Raw genomic sequence first — 21397 nt, 5'->3', positions numbered from 1 at the left:
GGCCGAGGGGCCCCCCTTTTCAGATGGGCAAAGCACAAGTAATTTCTTCTGGGCTGAACTTACCAGGAGGTCAGGGGAAGGGCATACAAGATTGTCTACTTGCTTGTGCCAGATAACCTTTTTAAAAAAAAGAACATTCTTCTCCTTGGTGCTAGCAGATCACTTTGTGAAACTAGGAAACATGTAATTTGTGTCAAATTCGTGAACGTGAGCTTGATTTAGCAACTTTAGGACTAGGTTCACCGAGGTGCAACCACTGGTTTTGATGATGAAAATAAGGAGCCATTTGTCACTGTTGGGTTTTAGGGGCCTTGCCGGCTCCTGCTCAGCATGCAGACCTTTACTCTCAAGAAGTGGCCTGCCTTCATGGTGTCAAAGGAAAGCGGACAAAGGACGATGTGCTCCTGCCACATTAAGAGACTTCTGTCATTTTCGAATCAGACAAATTGCATGTAAGACTGTAGTGGCCATACACTAATAGGGTTAACTGCTTTATTTTCTAAGCATGTGCTAGGACAGCTTACAAAGGGTGGACTTTAATGTTATAAATGGCACCTACAGGAACACCTGTTTCCCATGGAGTGCCAGGCTTAAATTCCAACATTTTTGTTTCACTAATTTTTTTCTGATTCCTGAAGCAAAAACAAATCCCTGTGCCAATGTCTCTTTTAGACTGAGTTTGACTATCATGTTTGGATCAGCCAGCTCCTTCACTTCCTGCTAAGATCAGTAGGATGTGCTACTTTTCACTAATTTTCTGCAATGGAAGACATATATTCCTGCAGATGACGTATCTTTGGGAATCTAAGGGAAACTTGGGATGCAGACTACAGTGGATGCGTACTTAATGTTATGAGCTTGTGCTCCATTTTCTCTGTGCCTGACAGAGTAAGTGTGAAACTTGTATCTGTAAATAACAACAATGATGCTTTAATTAACTTTAAATGAAACAATCGAACCGTTTTTTCAGGTTTTCTTACTGTTTTTCGAATTTGTTCTGTAGTTTATGGTTATGGGTGGTATCTTTATAATTAGCTTGAGTTTAATGTAACTATCCTAGCCAAAGAACACTCTGATGTCCTCTGCTCTCTCTGGCTCTAAATGATCAACTCATCTCTAAACCAGTGCTCTCTTCAAGCTCACCAAAAAAATAGGACATGGTCGTCGACTGCTTAAGAACTGAAATACAGATGGAAAAATAGAAACACGTTAAAGACCTCCCTTTTTTTCTAAAATATTAATGAAATATGTGTAGCCAAACAGCCAGAAGAATACAGCAATAACAACCTTCTCCTAGGCGAGTCCAATCAGGTTTTGTGCAGTCCACTGTACTGGAAAATATATCCTGAGAATTGTGGATGATGCTCTCTCTCTCTTTGAAGAAAGACATACTTGATTGCCAGTTCGCCTCTACTTATCAGCAGCTTCTTATACTGTTGATGACGATACCCGCCTTAAAATCTTGAAAACAGAGATGGTTTTTGAAGGAACTTTGCTAAATTGGTTCAGATTTTCTCTCTCTGACAGAGCACAAATCATCAAAATAGGAAACTCCTATTCTACCCCAGCTAAAGTACACAGGGGCAAGAGATTTATCTCTGCCTTTTTGGCTTTAAAAGCCAAGAAAGCGGAGATAAAATTATCTCTCTATCAGCAGCAGGGTGCTAACACGCAAATTCGCATGTTAGCACCCTTTTTCTCTACGCTTCCCCTTGCATCTCTAATGAGATGCAAAGGGGGCGTTCCAGAGAAAAATAATAGGAGAAATGTTGTTAAGCGACATTTCTCCTATTATGAAGGATTTCGCTAAAGCTGTTAGTGATAGAAAAAAGCAGCGCTAACCGCAGTTAGCATTGCTTTTTTTACACCTGGTATTTTCCTGACTTAGCCATGATATCCTATGGAAGGTGGATATCATGGCTAAGTTTGTGAGCCCCTATCATCAAGCTAACGCCAAACTTCGAGAGATTATCGTTGATTTTCAAGCGATAATCTCTCATTTGGCAGTTAGCGTGAGGATTTTTATCACTTCTGGGATAAACGTTGCTAATAGCAAGTTATATCTGCGATAATTTCCGGCGATGCTTAGCGTTAAAAAATGTGTTGCTAAATATCGCTAATCGTTGGTAATATGCCCCACAGTTCCTCAGAGGTCCTTCAGGGGCGGCTCTAGGTTCATGGCGGCCCTGGGCAGGGAGTGTAGGTAGGGGGCCCTGTAAGAGGGGGTCCAGGTGGGGCGGAGCGCGGAGGCCAGTGAAGGGGGGGGGGGGGTTCAGGGTGTTTGGAAGTAGGACAGAGCCAGAGGCCGCCAAATCCCTACCAGGGCCGCCACGCAAATATGTATCCATCCTCAGAGGATTATTATATTAAGGATATATATTGACGTGGTGGCCCCTGGGGTTTGGTGGCCCTGTGCAGGGGCACAGCTTGCACATGCCTAAGACCGCCCCAGGGTCCTTTCTCACTCCCCTCTTTTTCATGCTTTATGTTGAATAACTAAGCTATGTGCCGACAAAATATGATATCTCTTTTCCACAATATGCTGAAGATTTTACTTTAAAACTGAAGGATGCAACAGCCATAATACCCTTTCCTCCTCCTCCTTTGAGGGTGTACAGAACTGGTGTTATTATTATTATTATTATTAACTTTTATATAGTGCGCGGCTACCCAAAGGCATCCCAGCGCTTGCGTCCAGACAGGGCTTCCAGTAAGCTATGCACCCTGTTGCTGGAAGAGCCAGGTCTTAAGAATTCTTCAGAAGGAAAGCAGAAGGGATTCAGCTCGAAGGGAGGGGGGCATTGTATTCCACAGTCTGGCCACATTGTAGACAAATGACCTACCTCCACTTCTTGCCCTATTAATTTTCGGGGTTACTGCTAGGTGGAGATGGGTAGAGCGGAGGCATTTCCAAGGGAAATAAGAGGTGATCAGCGTCCTGTTGATAGCTGGGCCACTACTCCAAAAAGTCCTATGGGCTATGCATAAGGCTTTAAATTTGACTCTATTGGCGATAGGTAGTGAGTGTAGCTTTCACGGGGCTGGTTTGGCTGATTGATATTTTGGTACCTCCAGCAATAATTTGGCCGCACAGTTCTGGGCCACTCGGAGTTTCTTTAGCGTTGCATCGGGTGCTCCAAGGTATAAGGAGTTCCCATGGTCCAGGTGAGCCAGAACTAGGGCCTGAATCAGGGTTCTCCTGGCACTTATTGGCAGGAGGGGGAGAATCTTACGCAGCAGTCTCATAGCACCAAAGCAAGCTCCAGTTACTCTTACACCTTGATCTTCAAATTTAAGATAGCTGTCCAGCCAGACACCCAGGCTTTTTATCTTGGATTTTGGGGAAGGGGCTGGACCCAGGCAATTTGGCCAGATATGTTTAAGGTCCAGGCCGGAGGTGTTGCCCAGCAGCAATAGTTCGGTCTTTCCCCCAGTTAGCTTAAGGCAGGAGTGTTCCATCCATGAAGCCACTTCTTCCAGACATGTTTCCAGGTCACATGAGTGGTTGTGTGGGCCATTAAGGGAGATTACCAGTTGGGTATCATCTGCGTATGTGATGATTTTTATCCCGTAAGGCAAGATGATGTCCGCCAATGGCTGCATATAGACATTAAATAATGTGGGACTCAGAGCGCATCCCTGGGGGACTCCACAGCTGAGTCCCAAGGCTTTAGAGGTGGCTTCTCCTGAGAAAACCTGGAAGGTTCTATTTTCCAGGTATGACTGAATCTAATTGAGGCGTTATAAACATGGGGTAACGCAATAATGTCAAAGGACCTGGGTATCGAGTATTATAGAGAGAATTGGTCCTAGACGTTAATTCCTGGTATGTAATGCAATTATAAATCAATCAATCATTCCTTTCATTTTTGCTCGTCATCAGATTAAATCCCTGATGGTAAACATTAATCAAAGTACAGAACATATACTAGCCCAAAGTGTTTGTTGTCCCACAAAACACACCTGAAACAGAAAAATCTGTCTGACCCAATCCGGGAGACTGTATGATTTAATGCATACTTAAATAGACAACATCATAAACTTTTTCAAAAGTAGAAAAACACAACTATTTACACATAAGGGGGGGTTTGTTTTTGACAAAACCCCCCCTCATGTGTAAATAGTTGTGTTTTTTTGTTGATTGATTTATAATTGCATTACATACCATGAATCTAATTGAGAGCCTCCCCTGAGACACCTCTCCTCCTGAGCCTCTCCCCTATTATGCCAAGGTTCACCGTATCAAATGCTGAACTGAAGACTAAGAGGATTATAGCCACTTACCCCCCTTGATCGAGGATACGTTTGGATTCCTCCACCACCGCCAGCAGTGCAGTTTCCGTGCAGTGTAGCGGCTGGAAGCCTGTTTGTGTGGCTTGCAGGAGAACATTAGTTTCCAGAAATTCAGAGATGCTTAGATTAACATGCTTTTCTAAGGCTTTAATGATCACTGAAGCAGAGTAATTGGGTGGTAGTTCCCCAAGTCATCCGGATCCAAATTAGGTTTTTTTAATAGTGCCTTTACCATGGAATGCTTCAAAGGTGCTGGAACTAGTCCACTAACCAAGGATTGGTTCATTACTTCGAGCATGTGAGGGAGAATCACTTTTCTAGCCATAAGTAGTACCTGGGGTGGTGCTGTATCCAGGGGTGATCCAGATTTTATCTGGTGGAGAATTTCTGAGAGCCTGATTAAAGTGAGCGGGGGGAGTACGCTGAGTATATGGTTGGTGTCTGACCGGTGTGTGTTGCTTACAAGAATATCACTGGGGCAAGGTGATATAGTAAAGGTTGAATAGATTTTTTTTTAAGTGCTGAGTTAAAATGGGTCAATTCCTCACATTGCTCACTTGAGGCAACAAGATGGGCTTCTGATTTGGGAAGTTCTAGCTAAGTTAATGCGTTCCTCATAGTGTGCTGCCTGAGCTTTTTTTATTTCACTTTGGTAGTGCTTTATGGCTTCTCTATATTTCTGTTTGCTGATAACAGTGTAGTCCTTCCTCCATGATCTCTCAAGTCTTTTACACTCCTATTTATATGTTCGAAGTGCGGGGGAGTACCAGGGCGAAGATTTCTACCTTACTTTATTGCATGCTTTAAGTGGGATGACCATGTCTAGTGATGACTTGATCCAGGTAGAAAAATTATCTGCCGCTACCGTGAGGTCAGGTTTAAGTTCCGGTTCTAAACTTACTAGGGCTGTGGTCAAGGTATCTTCTACAAGTTTAGCCCAAGGTGTAACTCTCTTGATGGAGGGTATAACAACTGGAAGAGGGTGGGAGAGATTGATAAAGAAGGGCAGCAAGTGGTGCTCGGTCCAAGTCAGAGGTATATAGATCATTATTATTGATAAAGATTGGATCCAACGTGTGGCCTAATTTGTGGATGGGGCATGGGACCCTTTGCAGAATTGGAACTACTAATAGGTCTTTAGTCAATTCTGCTGCGTCCGCCATGTCAGGATTATCAAAGTGAATATTAAAGTCCCCTAAAACTGTAGTATTTGGGGTAGTACCTACAAGTGAGGCTGCCACCTCCACAAGAGATTAGGAGAAAAGCTCACGTCCATGCCGGAGAGGGGGGGCGGTAAATAAGTACTCCTGGGAAGGACTGTACTGCAGATAGTGCGATGTTAAAAAACATGCTTTCACAGTCTGCGACAATGTTGGGTTCCACCCGACATTAAAAGAATTCTTTATACAGTATTGCCAGGCCTCCTGCGTTCTTTCCCTCGCGGTCTATCCGCTGAATGTTGTATCCAGCTGGAAGAGTCTGTACCAAATCAGGTTCCGACTCCTTGTGGAGCCAGGTCTCCGTTAAGAACATTATGTCTGGGTTTTCATCTTCAATAAAAAGTTTCAGCTCAGTGGAGTGTTTAGCTAGAGACTGGCAATTTAGAAGAAGCATTTTTAAAGTTAATGGGTGCTTGGACTTTAGGCTACTCTGCATGTGAAGAGGAAGCCAAAAGGTACAGTGGGGGCAATGGAAATCCTCACTGAGAGGGGCCATCGAATGGCGGCATGTCTTGGGACAGGGCTTCCTTAGCTTTAATAGTAGGCTACTGGAGTAGGTTAAAATGTCTGGGTGATGTGGAGCAGGGGTCCTGGCCCCTGGTCCCGTTCAGGCGCGGACAGGGGCAGACGGGCTTGCCTTAGACGCGCCCGCTGCGCATTCGCGCTGACATGTGGCAGATAAGGCTTCCAGCCAGAAGTCCTGAACTTCACCTCCTGGACCTCCACCCACTTCCTCCACACAAACCTGAGCCGCGGTGGACCGGGAAGCAGGAGGAACAATAAAGTAAGTGCAATTATGCAATAAAAGCAGTGTTTTAAAAAAATAAGACCACAGTAAAACATTCAAATTAGAGCAGAGTCGCTTACAGGCCCGGGAGCAACTCGGGGAACTGTCTGCCTAGCCGTTAAGCATGTACATGGGCCTCAGTCTTAAGTAGCTAGGAGCAAAGCTCGACAAGCTACTCCATCTTGATCTGCATATCAAGGTGATAGTTAAAAACACCACATTCCAACTAAACCCTCATGTCATCCCTCCCAAATCAGCATCTACTTTGGCCTTCTCTGCCGGACCAGAACTACAGCATCCCCAACCAAGACGTCCCTGACTATGGGGGTGAATGGGTCTTGTGGAGCACAGGATTGCACAAGACCTCTATGGATCTTCCCTTTGATCAATTATTAGCCAAAGGTGTGATTATGCTAGTGATTGCTTTAGTGTAGCCCTCCTTCATGAGTTCAAACTCAAAAGTGTACAGACGTGTTGTAGTGGAGGATGTCCACAGATCCAGATTACCCACTGGAGACACTGAAAGGCTGTACATGAATGCCGGATCATAATTCAGATGCTTTGGTTGTCACTGGACCGTTTTAGATGGGGACCACCTGTAGCCTTCAAAGGATAGCAGCTAAAAACCCTTTGGACCAGAACCTAAGGGGACTACTCACAATTGGTCCAAATACTGCACCTGCCCTCAGCCCCAGGCCTCAGAATACTGGGTCCACCCTTCATGGCACAACAACCTTCACTTCCTGGAAATGGTAGCTTCACTATAAGGACTCTAGACCTTTTCCAGTAGGAAAAACTAATGTCCGCTTGGATTGGCCTGTAGTTCAATGTGGCCTTTAAACTTCGAGGCTAGTGATCTTAGCAATTAGCCCAACTCAGCCAGGCAACTCAAGGGCTAATTTCATTAGTGTGATACTAAAAATATTCCTGCAGGTTTAGAAAGGGATAAATCTAGGATAAAACAGATTTTAGATAAGAATTCCAGTCCCAGCAACATATACGCAGGACATGACGCTGGTCCTTGCACCACTTGGCAATTGGAAACTGCTTAATATACCTTTAAAAATGAAGTGTAACATTGTGAAATACCAGAGATCAAAAGGTACCTAAATGAATTATAAGGCTTTGGCCTCACTATGCATTGTCATATATAATTTACACTGGGTGATGCCTGTTAAAGAGCTACTTGTGAGCTGATAACAGAGTGAGACAGAAAACAGTCTTCGTGGCTCAGCTGCCATCTGCACCTGCATGTTTACACATGTTGCAAATAACCTGCTGTGAGTTCCTCACTCTAGCTGTCTACAGACATATCAAAAAACGAGCTCTGGCCTCGCAGCTCAGAAACAATTTAGGTGTATTACAGTGAACTCGACTCATTTTGGGTGCCTCGACCACAGCAGCGGTAAACAAGCAATTGCAAGGCAATCGGTCTCGCCTTTGGGACCTTATATGTATTTATCTATGCAGCACATTAGCCTGGGTGCTGAAACATCTACTGTTCTTTAACATGGAGGGAAAGTAAGCACGAAAATGCGTGACATGCCAGGTATGGGAATTCACGGAGAGAAAGTTTGCCTTTCAGCTGGAAATAGTATAGTCCAAAGCTTTGTTTTTAATATAAAATCAGGGCCTTCGGTGGTCATATCACTGAAAATACAAGATTTGAAACAAATATTATTGTCTACAGGTTCTCGTGGAAAACAATTTCTATGGACTTGAATCTAGAGAATGATAAAGTGATTCTGGTATTTTACTGACCTGTACTGGTCGTTTTCTATCAAGAAAGTTAAATAGAGGCGGTTGCCAGAAAAATAGAAAACAGAAAGTCCCTTTTGTAGTTGAACAGAAAAAAAGTCCCTCATTGGAAGCAGACAAGTCCTAGGGCTGATCTCCAGAGCCCACAAAGTACATACACATATAAGTATATACTAAAGTATATAAGCATATACTAAAGTATATACAAGAGGTCTTGAATGCTCAACCTAAAAACAGGAGCCACAAAAAGTAATAAAGCGGATTTTCATAAGTATAACCAGCTCATTTTTACATATAATCATTTTGTAGCCAGTTAGGCACTAGTTTTACTACATTTCTATATTTGCAAATAGTGAATGATTTGGTTTAGTGAAGCCCAAGTCAGACATGCTGCTTCCACTCAGCTTCAGGTTCTCCGAGATTACTGATTCTTGCCAGAGATCTCTTCTCCACCCTTTTCTTTCTTTCACTTCTACTTTCTTAATTCTATCTCCTACTGGAGGACCTCAATATCCACTTCCTGGACCCGGTCGACAAACAGGCTGTAGAACTCCTACAAGATCTTTCCTCTATGGGCCTCGGCCTAAAAAACGCACAGGCGACTCACGACAAAGGACAGCTACTCGATCCCATATTCACTAACATCCAAGATCTGAGCACTCGCCCCCACATCCCCCTCCCTTGGACCGACCACTTCCTGGTCCCCTTCGAATGGCACATTAACATCCCTCCACCTCAACCTCCTAAATTCAGAACCCTTATTAGACGCTGGCATAAACTGGTCCCAGAGGAATGGGCAGCTAAACTAAGTGAAGATACCCCTCCCCCCTCTCAAGACACTATCACTGCTGACACCAAATTTAACACATGGATCTCCCAATCTCTGGACGACATCCTCCCGAAATCCAGCACCCTCAAACGTACCAAGAGAGTCACCCCTTGGTACACCCCCGAATTAAACTTACTACGGAAGGAATGTAAGAGGAACGAACGCTTATGGAGGAAAGATAAAAAGGCAGACAAAAAAGATATATTTCGGGCCTCTTTAAAATCCTATAAAACGGAACTCCTCAATACTAAAAGCGCCTTCTACGAAGATAGAATTAAAAACGCCTCCTGCTCGGCACATGAAACCTTTGCCGTCCTTAAGGAACTCCTCCAGGCCCCAGACCCCCCAGTAAAACCTCTGGACCCCAAAGCAGCGGAAAGCAAATGCATTAAACTTTCCACCTTCTTCGACGAGGAAATCCAAAAAATTCTCGCGGACCTACCCCCAATCACGGCTGACAACCTGGGCGGGGATCCTTCTAAATCTCCCATTTACTGCCCTCACTCCCCTGATGGCAACCTACCCTTTCTGGACACCTTTGGCCCAGTGTCTACGGAAGAGGTAGCCGCGACATTGGCTACAATTAAAAGTGGCTCTCCTCGCGATCCCGCCCCCCTCCGTTTTCTGAAAAAAGTGTCTAGCACCATCCTCCCCCCCTCACGTCCCTCATTAATTCCTCCCTCTCGCAGGGTCTAGTCCCTCCTAGCTGGAAGGCGGCAGTGGTCAAAGGCCTTTTAAAGAAACCCTCTCTAGACCCCCTGGACCTAGCCAACTACAGACCTATTTCCCTCCTCCCAGGAAATAGCAAGATCACGGAGAAGCTAGTGAATAAAAAACTATCACTATTCCTTGAGAGCAACAACCTACTCGGGACCTCCCAGACAGGGTTTCGTCCAGGACAGGGCACTGACACAGCTCTCCTGGCAGCAGTGGAGAAGGCCAGAAGCATTCTGGACACGGGAGGATCAGTGGCAGTGATCCTCCTGGACCTCAGTGCGGCCTTCGACACTGTGAGCCACCACACCCTAATCCAACGACTGGGAGACATCGGAGTAAGGGGCACGGCCTTGAAGTGGCTAAAATCTTTCCTAGACGGACGCTCCTTCCAAGTCTGGGAGAATGACAGCCACTCCCCCGCAATCCCCCTCCGTTGTGGAGTACCGCAGGGCTCATCCCTTAGCCCTACGTTATTTAACGTGTATATGTCCCCGCTGGAGAAACTGGTCAACCCGTTCGGCATCTCGATTATCAACTACGCCGACGACACCCAGCTGGTGGTAACCCTCTCACACCCGCACCAATCCCCACCCGACCTTCACAGCTGTCTCTCGGAAATTCATAACTGGATGAACTCCTCGGCACTGAAACTGAACGGGTCCAAGACCGAGATCCTGCTGCTCGGACATAAAGAGCCCTCCCTGCCGCCTGACATCTGGCCCGTCTGTCTAGGTGACCCCCCTACACCGAAGGAGGAGGTCAAGAGCCTGGGCGTATGGCTCGAAAAGGACCTGAGCTTCAGATCACAGGCCAAAAAAACGGCAGGAATCTGCTTTGGACTCCTTAGGGCCTGCAGAAAGGTCTTCCCCCTGCTCCCCGCTACCTCCAAGAAACTCCTGATTCAGGGCCTCATTATGGCGAGGCTGGACTACTGCAACGCAATCTACCTGGGTGCCCCCGAAGCCACCCTCAATACCCTGCAGAAAGTCCAAAACGCCGCGGCCCGCCTACTTACCGACACCCCCGCCAGATCCTCGGCAAAGCCAGCCTTGAAGCTCCTGCATTGGCTCCCAGTCAGAGAAAGGGTGGCTTTCAAGCCCTCTGTCTGGCCCATAAGACCCTCCATGACAAAGGCCCACCCATCCTCAAGGATTTCATCATCCCTTACAATGCGAGTAGGGTCCTCCGCTCAGGCGGAGAGAACTTCATCACTGTTCCCAGAGTCAAAAAGGCCCGGTCCGGAGGACGCCGCTTCTCGGTCCACACTGCCAAACACTGGAACAACCTTCCTCGGAGACTGAGAACTGAACCTAATCTTCTCCAATTCAGGAAGGCCTTGAAAACCTTTCTCTTTCCTTAAATCCCCCCCCCTTCGATTCTGACCTCTCCTGAGTTCTGGTTCTAGCGCTGGGATGCTCTAGGGTTACTACGCGCTCTATAAAACCTTAAAATAATAAAATAAATAAATAATTCTTTAGCTTATCCAAAAATATGAATGCATGTTTTTTTTAATAAATTGACAGAGTCAATATAAATTTATCTGACGACATTTCGATTTGTTTCTCTATGGGATTTTGTTTTCCTTACGTAAAATCCTTACCATGGATGCCTCACTGTTCAGTTGAGGCTACGTTCCTGTTCTCACACTGAAAAAGGATTTAACATCTGCCCTTAACACGGGTACATCTCAAATCCCTTAAAGTTTGTGAACACTGACGTTGGAAATGGCCCTTTTTACAGGGTTACCCCACATTGGTTGCCTTTCTCCTCTGTGTTTTTCTAACCCTATTTTTGTTGGCTGCTAACCAGTGCTAAAGTGAATGTGCTCTCTCCCCTAAACATGGTATGATTGGTTTACACCTATTTGGCATATTTGATTTACTCGTAAGGCCTTTGTAAAGTGGTATACCATATACCCAGAGCCTGTAAATTAAATGCTACTAGTGGGCCGGCAGAATTGATAATGCCACCCACAGAAGTAGCCTTTCAGGCAGGGCCTGTGTGTGCAGTTTACTGCCACTTCAACTTGACATTTAAAACTATTTGCCAAGCTTTAAACTCCCCTTTTATTATGCATAGGTCACTCCTAAGGTAGGCCCTAGGTAGCCTATGGGCAGGGTGCTGTGTAAGTAATAGGTAGGTTATGTACTTGAATGCTTTACATTTCCTGGTAGTGACAAACACCCTATTTCCTTTTTTCACTGCAGGGAGGCCTACTTCTCTCATAGGCAGGCATTGGATACTTTTGAGTGGAAATTCCTGATTAGAAAGGAGTGGCATTGACATATTTGGTATGATTAGGATGATAGTGATAAGTCCTACTTACTGTTCAAGCTGGATTTCAAATTACTATTTTAGAAATGTCACTTTTAGAAAGTGGGTTTTTCGCTTCCATTGGCCTGCTGCATGCTAAGTGCTTGGCTACAGGAGGGACTGCCATTCTGCAAATTGCCTGTATGTGCTGGCCTGCCTCTTGTTTTCTGCTTTTGTGGCTCAAGTGTTCTCCATGGGGTTGTTGGCTTGCCCCCCTTTCTAGGACTTAGGGCCATCGAAGACCCCATTACATGCTTCCCCGACACTGCTGTGGAGGACCGTGCTGAAAGAATCATTGCTCCAACCTGCGGGAACCAAGAACTTCATGTTCGTAAACTACTGCTCTGCCCAAGTGCCAGTTGAGTTCAGTGCTCTCTGTGAATTAAGGACAGCTTGACTACCCAATAGCCTTTTCCGATGCCACACCAATAGGGAAATCCCCAACTGTGTGAGCACGGACCTTCCTCATCGCTTTGGCCAGCAACTAGGGATGTACCAGGTGCACAAGATCCATCATCGCAGCCCCACCCCTGGAACTGATCCATGTGCGACCAGATAGGGAAGGCTGGAAATTGAAGATGCAGGACGCTTTCCAAGGCCCGCCTGCAGGCATCATCCCCCACAGCACCATACGAGGGAGCCCACCGGCCGGTGGAATCCCTCAGGTTGGGCCCATTCCCATGTGGGACACTGTGGGTTGTGGGTCCCGTGGGAATAAGCTGTCCCGCGCTTCTTTGCAAGCAGCTCTATTGCATCTATTGAGGCTCCAGAGGGTTGCAGATATGCTGCAGTATTGGTGGGCATTTCTGGCTGGAAATTTAGGTCAGTTGACTTGCTTCGACACAAAGCTGACCTGCGTGAAGCCGGTGGATAAGACTTACCTTAGACTGGCAGGAGGGATGTTTCCTCCTAGTCAAGTTTGACCTACAGCGGGGACTCGACCAAGGGTGAATTAGAACACTTGGTCTATGGTGTATAGGACCTTTTCATTCTGACCTTGTGTTCTACCAAACAAGGTATATCATGGTGATATTACTGCAATCTATGTAATGTCTCTAAAATCCTGCATTACTTGTATGGAGTTTCTTTTGTGGTATATTCATTATATTGCTGTGTGTGTGGACTGCACAAATACTTTACACATTGCCTCTGTAGATAAGCCTGCCTGTGCTGTGCCTAGCTACAAGAGGGTGAGCACAGATTATCTTTGGAGTGTATCTGACTTACCCTGATTAGAGTGGTGTGTTCTGCCTGGCTTGGGTGCATACCTTAGTCAATCAGAAAAACAATTTCTAACAACTGGCAATCATGGGGTTGAGGTTTTCACAAACTTAAAGGGAGTTCATGGCAAGTAACTCCAAGGCCTTGTCTACTCCTCACCTCAGATCAGAGAAGTCCTCAGACAAAAGTGCATTTATTGGTACAAAACAAATTTTTCTGAATTAGAAATGAAGGATAAATTAGGCTATTTATGTGTGTAAGTCTCACTTTCACATTCAAAAAGATGTGCCCCTCTCTTTGGATATGGCAACCATTCAAAAGTAAATGTTTATTATCCTGATCATTGCTATACTTTTACCTACAGGAATGCAAGTGTAGCGGGACACCAAAAAGCAAACTGATGTATAAATTGTTATACAGTGTGTCTGATATAATAATGTTCAGCTGCGTTTTATATACTATTTCATGTTCTACAAGATGTCAATGGTTTTGATGTAGCGAAAGAGAAAACGTGGCTTAATTGTGATTATCTAAAGTATGCTCTCTTTGAACAGCATGCACAGAAATTGTGCTTTTATTAATACTGTCTGCAACTCATTATGTTTAGACAGTTATTCTGAATCTTTATGCGTTTCACCTAAAGGGGAGAATCTGGTGCTGGAAAGACTGTGAATACAAAACGTGTCATCCAATACTTTGCAACAATCGCTGCCGCTGGGGATATGGGCAAAATCAAGGAGGGATCTTCAGGAAGTAAAATGAAGGTTAGAGATGTGTGTGACATATAGTAAAAGTGTTTACATGCTAAAGAAATATCTAAGTACTGCTATGTCCCCTAAATAATTCTATCCACTCACCATAGGGTACTCTAGAGGACCAGATCATCCAGGCCAATCCACTGCTAGAAGCCTTCGGCAATGCCAAGACGGTCCGAAATGACAACTCATCACGCTTTGTAAGTCAACAGTCTGGAATCTCAAACCTTAAATCACACATTGCTGACATATGATGGGTGACATTTCTTTTGTTTAAATAGGGGAAATTTATCAGAATTCATTTCGGCACCACGGGGAAGCTGGCTTCGGCTGATATTGAAACCTGTAAGTATGTTCATTATAGTGGAATTGTTTGCTTTTTTGTAAATAGCCTCTTGGTAAAGCAGTATGGCAATGCAGAACACGCATTGTTACTTGCCCAGACATACTTCCACATCAGGGGTGTGAAGGCCCCTATGTTGAGTGCCCTTTTTACGTCTAAGCTACAGACAGCTTTAGCATTGGCAGATCTACTGTTTCTAATACATAACATATCCTTAGAGTAGGCCTTGGGTCAGCCCCTTACTCGTGATTGGATGGCTTTGTTGTCTATCTCAGATGTCTGTTCTTGATTCAATGGCTTGCATCTCTATTCCATTTGTCTCACTAAAGAGCATGTCAGTCCAGTGTTCTGACCTGATGAGTCCTACTTACCAATGCTGACTTGTGGGTCCCTTTTTAACTTTGCATTCACCACTCCATGGAAGTGTGTGTGTGTTTTTGCTTACTCCCTCCCCTGCTTAATCCTGTGCCCCAAGCAAACAAGCTCTCTTTCCTTTTCTGCTCTTCCACCACCTCCACTTTCAATCCAGAATCCCATTTTAATTAATTACTTTTGCTGTTCCTGTGCAAGCCCCTCGTTCCTGCGCTCTCTCTTTTTACTCCTCTACCCCGGTCCCTGATGCACCCTATCCTGCTTCCCGCCAAGTGCTACTGGGCTGCTCACTTTCTTTTATTGCACTCATGTTGTCTTAAACTTTTTTTTAATTTTAATTTTAATTTTAATTTTAATTTTAATTTACCATTCTAAATTGGCAATCTGCCATATTAGAATGGTAAAAAATAACTACCATGTGCCGCTATGCTTTCGCACACACTGGTCACCTGCATGTGCTTATTCAGCTCAATATACGCTTGCCCAGGCTTTAAACGGATGCTTATGTGTCATGAAGCATGGATATGCATTGGTGTCCATCTGGGAATGGGTTTTCTTGCAAAGAAAATTAATTGCTAAATTGCAGAAATGCATGTATATGCAAGAAGAAGCATTTGTTTACATCGTCAAGACACATGCATTTGTTCTTTGCCAACAAAAAAGCGTTGGTATAGCCAAAGGATTGACCTATTAGAGCAGAGGTCTACCATTTTGCCATTTCTTGTTATTAGTTTAATGTGGCCTACAAAATCAATTTTAATATTGAATAATGTAAGATTGAAACGACAATTTACTCAGGAACTTCTAAAACTGTGGGAGGAAAATAGATTTACCCTAGAATTTAAAAATCAAATGACTATATATTTGTACACCTCAAAAATATTACGATTTGCCAGTGCTTATACACGAGCCAGTGGTTGCTGGTGCTCTGCACAGGCACTTAGGGCCAGATGTAGGTAAGTTCCATTTACTGATTCTTAAATACCGAATTTTACCGATTCGGTATTTCAGAATCGGTAAATGGTATGTAGGAAAAAATTCGGTAAAAAATACCAAATCGGTAAGATTCGGTATTTACCGAATCGGTTATTACAGATTCGGTATTTGCCATTCATTCCTATGGGCCTTGTGGCCCATAGGAATGAATGTCAATTACTGAATCGGTAATTACCGATTCGGTAAAATTGTAAAATAGTCAAGGGTGGCAGGGTGTCACTTTGACACCCTGCTGCACCCCTGATTAGTGCAGGTGTGCACATGTGACAGACATACATGCCCTAAGGGCATGTATGTCTGTCACAAGGCACAGGTGTAAATGCACATTTGTGCATTTACATAGGAATTCGTTATTTACCACCAACTAATAGTTGGTGGTAAATAACGAATCCTTAAAGCCCTGAAGCACTATTTACAGTGCTTCCTACATATTATTTACCAATTCGGTAAATACCGAATCGGTAAATGATGATTCGGTAATTACCGAATCGGTAAATACCGAATCGGTAAAATGCCTCCTACATCTCAAAAGGCATTTACCGGTCGGTAACGGCCGAATTCGGCCGTTACCGACCAGTAAAAGCCTACCTACATCTGGCCCTTAGTTGTCAAAGCTGACACTTATGAAAGTCTGCCACATGATGGTGCTGTCTGCTTAATTTAGAGATGAGCACAACAACAGGTCTTTATTAACTCATTATAAATTAAAAGTGGCTAATATACATGCTGCCAACGCCATTCTTATATCTTTAGGGGTGTAGCAATGAATTGATCAATCAATCATATCATTTGTAAAGCACACTACTCACCTGTGAGGGTCTCAAGGCGCTGGGGTGGGGAATGCTGCTACCGCTCTAAAAACCAGGTCTTGAGGAGTTTTCTGAAGGTCAGCATGTCTTGGGTCTGTCGTAGGTGGATGGGGATTGTGTTCCAGGTCTTGGTGGTGAGGTGGGAGAACGATCTGCTGCCGGGGGTCGTTCTTCGGAAGCAGGGGACTGTGGCAAGGTCGGCGGAGAGGAGCTGGTGGGTGGGGGTGTAGAAGCTGAGTCGTCTGTTGAGGTACGTTGGTCCGGTGTTGTGGATTGCCTTGTGTGCGTGGGTGAGGAGCTTGAAGGTTATACTCTTGTTGACCAGGAGCCAGTGCAGGTCTCTCAGGTGGGGTGTGATGTGGCTGTGGCGAGGGATGTCGAGAATCAGGCGTGCAGAGGCATTCTGGATGCATTGGTGCCATCTCAGGAGTTTGGCCGAGGCACCTGCGTAGAGGGCGTTTCCGTAGTCCAATCTGCTGCTGACGAGGGCCTGAGTGACCGGTCTTCTCGTTTCAGTAGGGATCCACTTGTAGATCCTGCGGAGCATGCGGAGGGTGTTGAAGCAGGAGGAGGAGACGGCGTTGACCTGTTTAGAGGGTGGAGTCGAGGATGACCCCTAGTTTACGTGCGTGGTCGGTGGGTGTTGGAGCAGTTCCCAGTGCGGTCGGCCACCAGGAGTTGTCCCAGGCCGAATGGGTGGAACCGAGGATGAGGACCTCCATCTTGTCCGAGTTCAGCATAGTCTGAACTGTCACTCTTGTGGGAGTGGGATGGTTAGTGGTTGCATTGGAAGTGCTGGCAGGGGCAATGGGTGGAGCAAGCTGCAGGGGCCTCCTGATGAGGACCCTGGCACTTATGTTTTTTGCAAATTAAGCACGGGAATTTGCATTACAAATTCTTTTAAAGCAATATGGACTTACGAATATGGTATTACTTGTTGAAAACTGAATCCAGCTTCTGTCTGAACTTAAGAAACCGGCAGGAGAGGGGAAGGATGGAAAAGTGGCTGCAAGCATAACACACTTTGGGGCAGATTTACAAGGCCCGTGCAACACATATAAGCCGCCGTTGCATCACTTCTGTGACGCAGCGGTGGCGCAAACCATGCGCCACATTGCGACTTATTTACAAAGTGTCGCATCTAGGCAGATGCGTCACGTTATGAAACCTGCGTCAGGTTTCATGTGGACAATCAGTCGTAGGGTGACTGTTCAGTCGCAGGAAAGCCTCGTAAAAGTGACACAGTGAAATCTACATGATTTCACTGAGTCACTTTTACCATGCAGCTGCGTCAAACCGTTACGCCTGCTTGAAGCAAGATGTGACACACTTCTGCCTATCCTTGCACCACGGTGCTTCGCATTGTAAATGCAACGCATCTGTGGTACTGCAAGGAGAGAAATGCGTGTCGCATCTATTCTGCCGCATCCCAGCTATTTTGCAGAGATGCACCAGCCCTTGAAAATATGCCCCTTTATCTTGAAGTAGTACAATATTCATTTCAAACAGGGACTGCTTAACATATCATGGAAAAAACGTTGGCAAATCAGTAAAAGTACAGACGGAGCTCAAAGTATTTTTGCTTCAGGTGCTGGAGATGTAAAAAGAATAGTGGACCAATTGCGCTTAAATTAAAAGCTAATGGGGCTTATTTACAGGCCCATTGCGCCATTTTTGTGTCATTTTTAACATGGGAAAAGTGGTGTACGGGTGGGGTAAGGGGCTTGTACATAAGCCCCAATGTCTTCCTTTCTCTCTCTTGGAATCTCATTATTCCACCCTCCATTATGGGAAACAGCGTTTACAACACAACTTTTACCACGCACTACCTTTACCACGCAACTTTTACAACGCAAATCGTTACAACGACTTGCGCTGGGGGGCGCTCTAGGATAGGTAATAGTTTAATTTACTATCCAAAACCTTCCCTACTATGCACGGGGACTGGAGTTGGAATAGTAAATTAAACTATTCACTATCCAGCGCCCCCCAACGCAAGTCATTGTAACGACTTGCGTTGTAAAAGTTGCGTGGTAAAGGCATGCATTGAAAAAGTATGCATGGTAACGACATACATCCCTCCAGTATATCTCACAACACTACAAATTTTAAACACACTCTGCTTCATTCAGAATGCAGGGGGGGTAAATATATTTAGTGATTTTCTGAGGTTCGCGAGTCTGCTGGAAGCTGTGACCAGTAGATCCATTGACCAACACTTTGCCCATCATTCAAAGTACACCATCAATGGGTGAGATATTACCGAATTTAGCAAATATTGATAGAAAGGGTGACGTTTTCACAGATTGATAGTTAGGAATTGCTCTGGAAAATGAGGTGTTTTCTGCTAAAAACTCTACATGTATCAGAATGTAACACAAAACACACATTTTCTCCCAGTAACTTACAGCAAGTTTGACAGCATTACCTCTTCCAATTGATGTACAAATAAGAGTTTTCACAGGGATCGGAATTTACTGCACACCTTATAAACTGTGCATTTGTTCTGTTTACTAGTTTAAGTGGTAACGCTATGTCACCCCAGCTATATGCAGCAGCCCCACAAACAGGTTTAGGGTGAAATAACAACAGGCATAACTGCCTCAATAAAAGTACGCGAGTGCCCGCATTATGGTGAAGGCAATGGAGACCCATTAACACAAGGGGGCAGATTTATGATAACTGGCGCATCCCCAGGGATGCGCCAGTTATTTTGCGCCGCTGCTCCGCCACCCATGGTTTGCCGCTTTTATAATGCGGCGCACCATGGGGCAAAAACGGCACAGATGCGTGACGCATCTGTGCCGTAAAGGTGGCGCATTGCTGGAGTTGCGTCGCAAGCGCGATGCAGCTCCAGCAAGGCTCGGGGGTGCCCCATCTTTACAATGCTGCGTCAAGACCTACGCCTGCTTCAAGCAGGTGCAGGGTTTTGACGCAGCATTGGCCTGAAAGTGACTGAGTGAAATCTTATAGATTTCACTCAGCCACTTTTGCGAGGCGCACTTGCCCCGGAACGCCCACCCTGCGCCGGAACTCCCACAAGTGGCGCAGGGCTTTACAACGTGACGCATCTGCCTAGATGCGTCACGTTGTAAATGGGTCGTAGGGATGCGCCACGTTTACGCCGCAGTTGCGTGACGCAAACGTGGCGCATTCCCAACATAAATCTGCCCCAAGGTATTAAAAAGTATCCACAAATCTTCTAAGTGTTTTGCTGTGTCTTCCAACCAGCTTCAAGGTGAAGCATGTATAGATTAAGGTGATCTGAGAGAGGGCGTTGGGCCCTACGATAAACGTTACCTTGGTATACCTGCAGCAACAATCATCCAAATGGAGGTTGGTCACATCTTAGGTCAGTTGGGCAGTTTAGAAAATTGCATTAGTTCAGAAGGGTGAGAGCCTCACTCAAGTAATAATCACAAACCTTGTCAGGTTCAATCACAAAAGTCACTAGGTAAACCTGTGTTTAAACCTCGGGTAGCTTGAGACAAAATCAGTCGTGCTAAACTTAGAGGCAATGTGTAATGTATTTATGCAGCACTCAAAGTGTAATAAAGTGAAAACACAACACATGAAAAATCTCAAACCAATTTAGAAAGCTAGAGACAATTTTAATAAATTAAATGGCACAAAAATTACAACAAATCCAACTAGTAGAACTGGAGATATGAATTTTTAAAGTCTTCAGTAGAAATATCACTAAAAAGTGCAAATCGACAATTGCAGTTATTTGGCTGTGCTGGACTGGGTCAAAGTCAAAAATTCAGTCCTATCACTGTTGAACACTGGTCAGATGCAAGAGCTAGGCTTGTCCAGATGGAAAGTTTACCTTCTAACTTAGTTGTGTTTCACACGAGAAGCTCTTGATGAGTTCACTGGTGGTCAGCCTGCAGACTGGATCTGGATGTGGGCGTGTTGACGGTGTATTGCTGAAATTCTAAGCCTTGGTCAGAAGTTCAAATGGGCAGTGGACCCATGGAGCGGTCATTGTCAGTGCGAAGAGCTGGTCAACAATAGGAACAATGCATTTGTGGGAAACAAGGAGTAGTCAATGTTGAGGCAAAGAGCTTGGTGCAGGTGAAGTCTGGGGTCTTTATCTGGGAATGCCTTGTCGGCAGTCGGATATAGCATCCATGTTGTCCTTGGTAAAGTCCATTTACAGGGAGACCAGAGCCAATTTTGTTCAATGCAGGGAGCTCGGAGCCTCTGTTTTTTAATCAGAAATCCAGTTCTTGCATTTTTAAGGTTGGAGGAGTACACTAACAACAGGACCTTTGGGCATCTTTTATGGGATCTGGACTCATTCCAGCAAAGACAGCAGCAGGGGCCAAGCACGTCTTTTTGGTGCTGGGCTGCTGGGCAGTTGCCTGGAAAAGCCTCTGGAAGCTTGTTGTGTCCCTTTAGCTTAAATAGGAGGTCAGTCAACTGACCCTTGGAGTCACTTCTGGGATCCTGGGTTTAAAGTAAGGAGGTTCAGTCTCCTTCTTCCGAGTCTTCACAGGTTCAGTAGCGTTCTGATGAGAGGTCCTAGAGTTGTCACTTTTAGGCCCAGTGCTAGTCCATGGGTGAGTCATAACCCCTTTGGCTAACCTTAAACTGGTTATGGTCAGTTCCTCCCTTTCACCTTGGTATGGCTTCAGTCCGGCTAGTTAAACAAAGGGCAGGCAGGCCCAGGTGTGAGCTTCATTTGCCAGTGACAAGGAAAGCATCTGCTGAAGTTAGGGAGGGGCTGGGCACCAATCTCAGACTACCTTTTAAAGCTTAGGAAGGGACTGGGTACAATACCCCAGGTTATTCTGCTCAGGAGAGGAACATTATTTCCCCATAACCATTGCACTTTTGTCCCATGTCTGGGAGGAACACACATCACACCACAGGAGAACCATTAACAGTCATGTGACCCTGGTCACTGGCAGAAAGGTACATTTGGTCTAGGCAGAAAATGCCAACTTTCTAAAAGTAGCATTTTCAAAATAGTAATTTT

General features: G+C 45.1%; 1 protein-coding gene across 1 annotated transcript in view; it reads left to right on the top strand.

Moving 5' to 3' along the window:
- The window catches only part of LOC144770330 (myosin-1-like), a 266975-nt gene that overhangs the window by 118404 nt on the left and 127174 nt on the right, over positions 1–21397 (top strand). The window contains exons 6-8 of the mRNA XM_078654762.1: positions 13782–13902; positions 14001–14093; positions 14175–14238. Coding sequence (XP_078510888.1) covers positions 13782–13902; positions 14001–14093; positions 14175–14238 — 278 coding nt within the window. The remainder of the gene's footprint in view (positions 1–13781; positions 13903–14000; positions 14094–14174; positions 14239–21397) is intronic.

Source organism: Lissotriton helveticus, chromosome 7 (genome assembly GCF_964261635.1).
Source record: "Lissotriton helveticus chromosome 7, aLisHel1.1, whole genome shotgun sequence".
Classification (NCBI taxonomy): Eukaryota; Metazoa; Chordata; class Amphibia; order Caudata; family Salamandridae; genus Lissotriton; species Lissotriton helveticus.
This window is presented reverse-complemented; position numbering and strand designations above follow the sequence as displayed.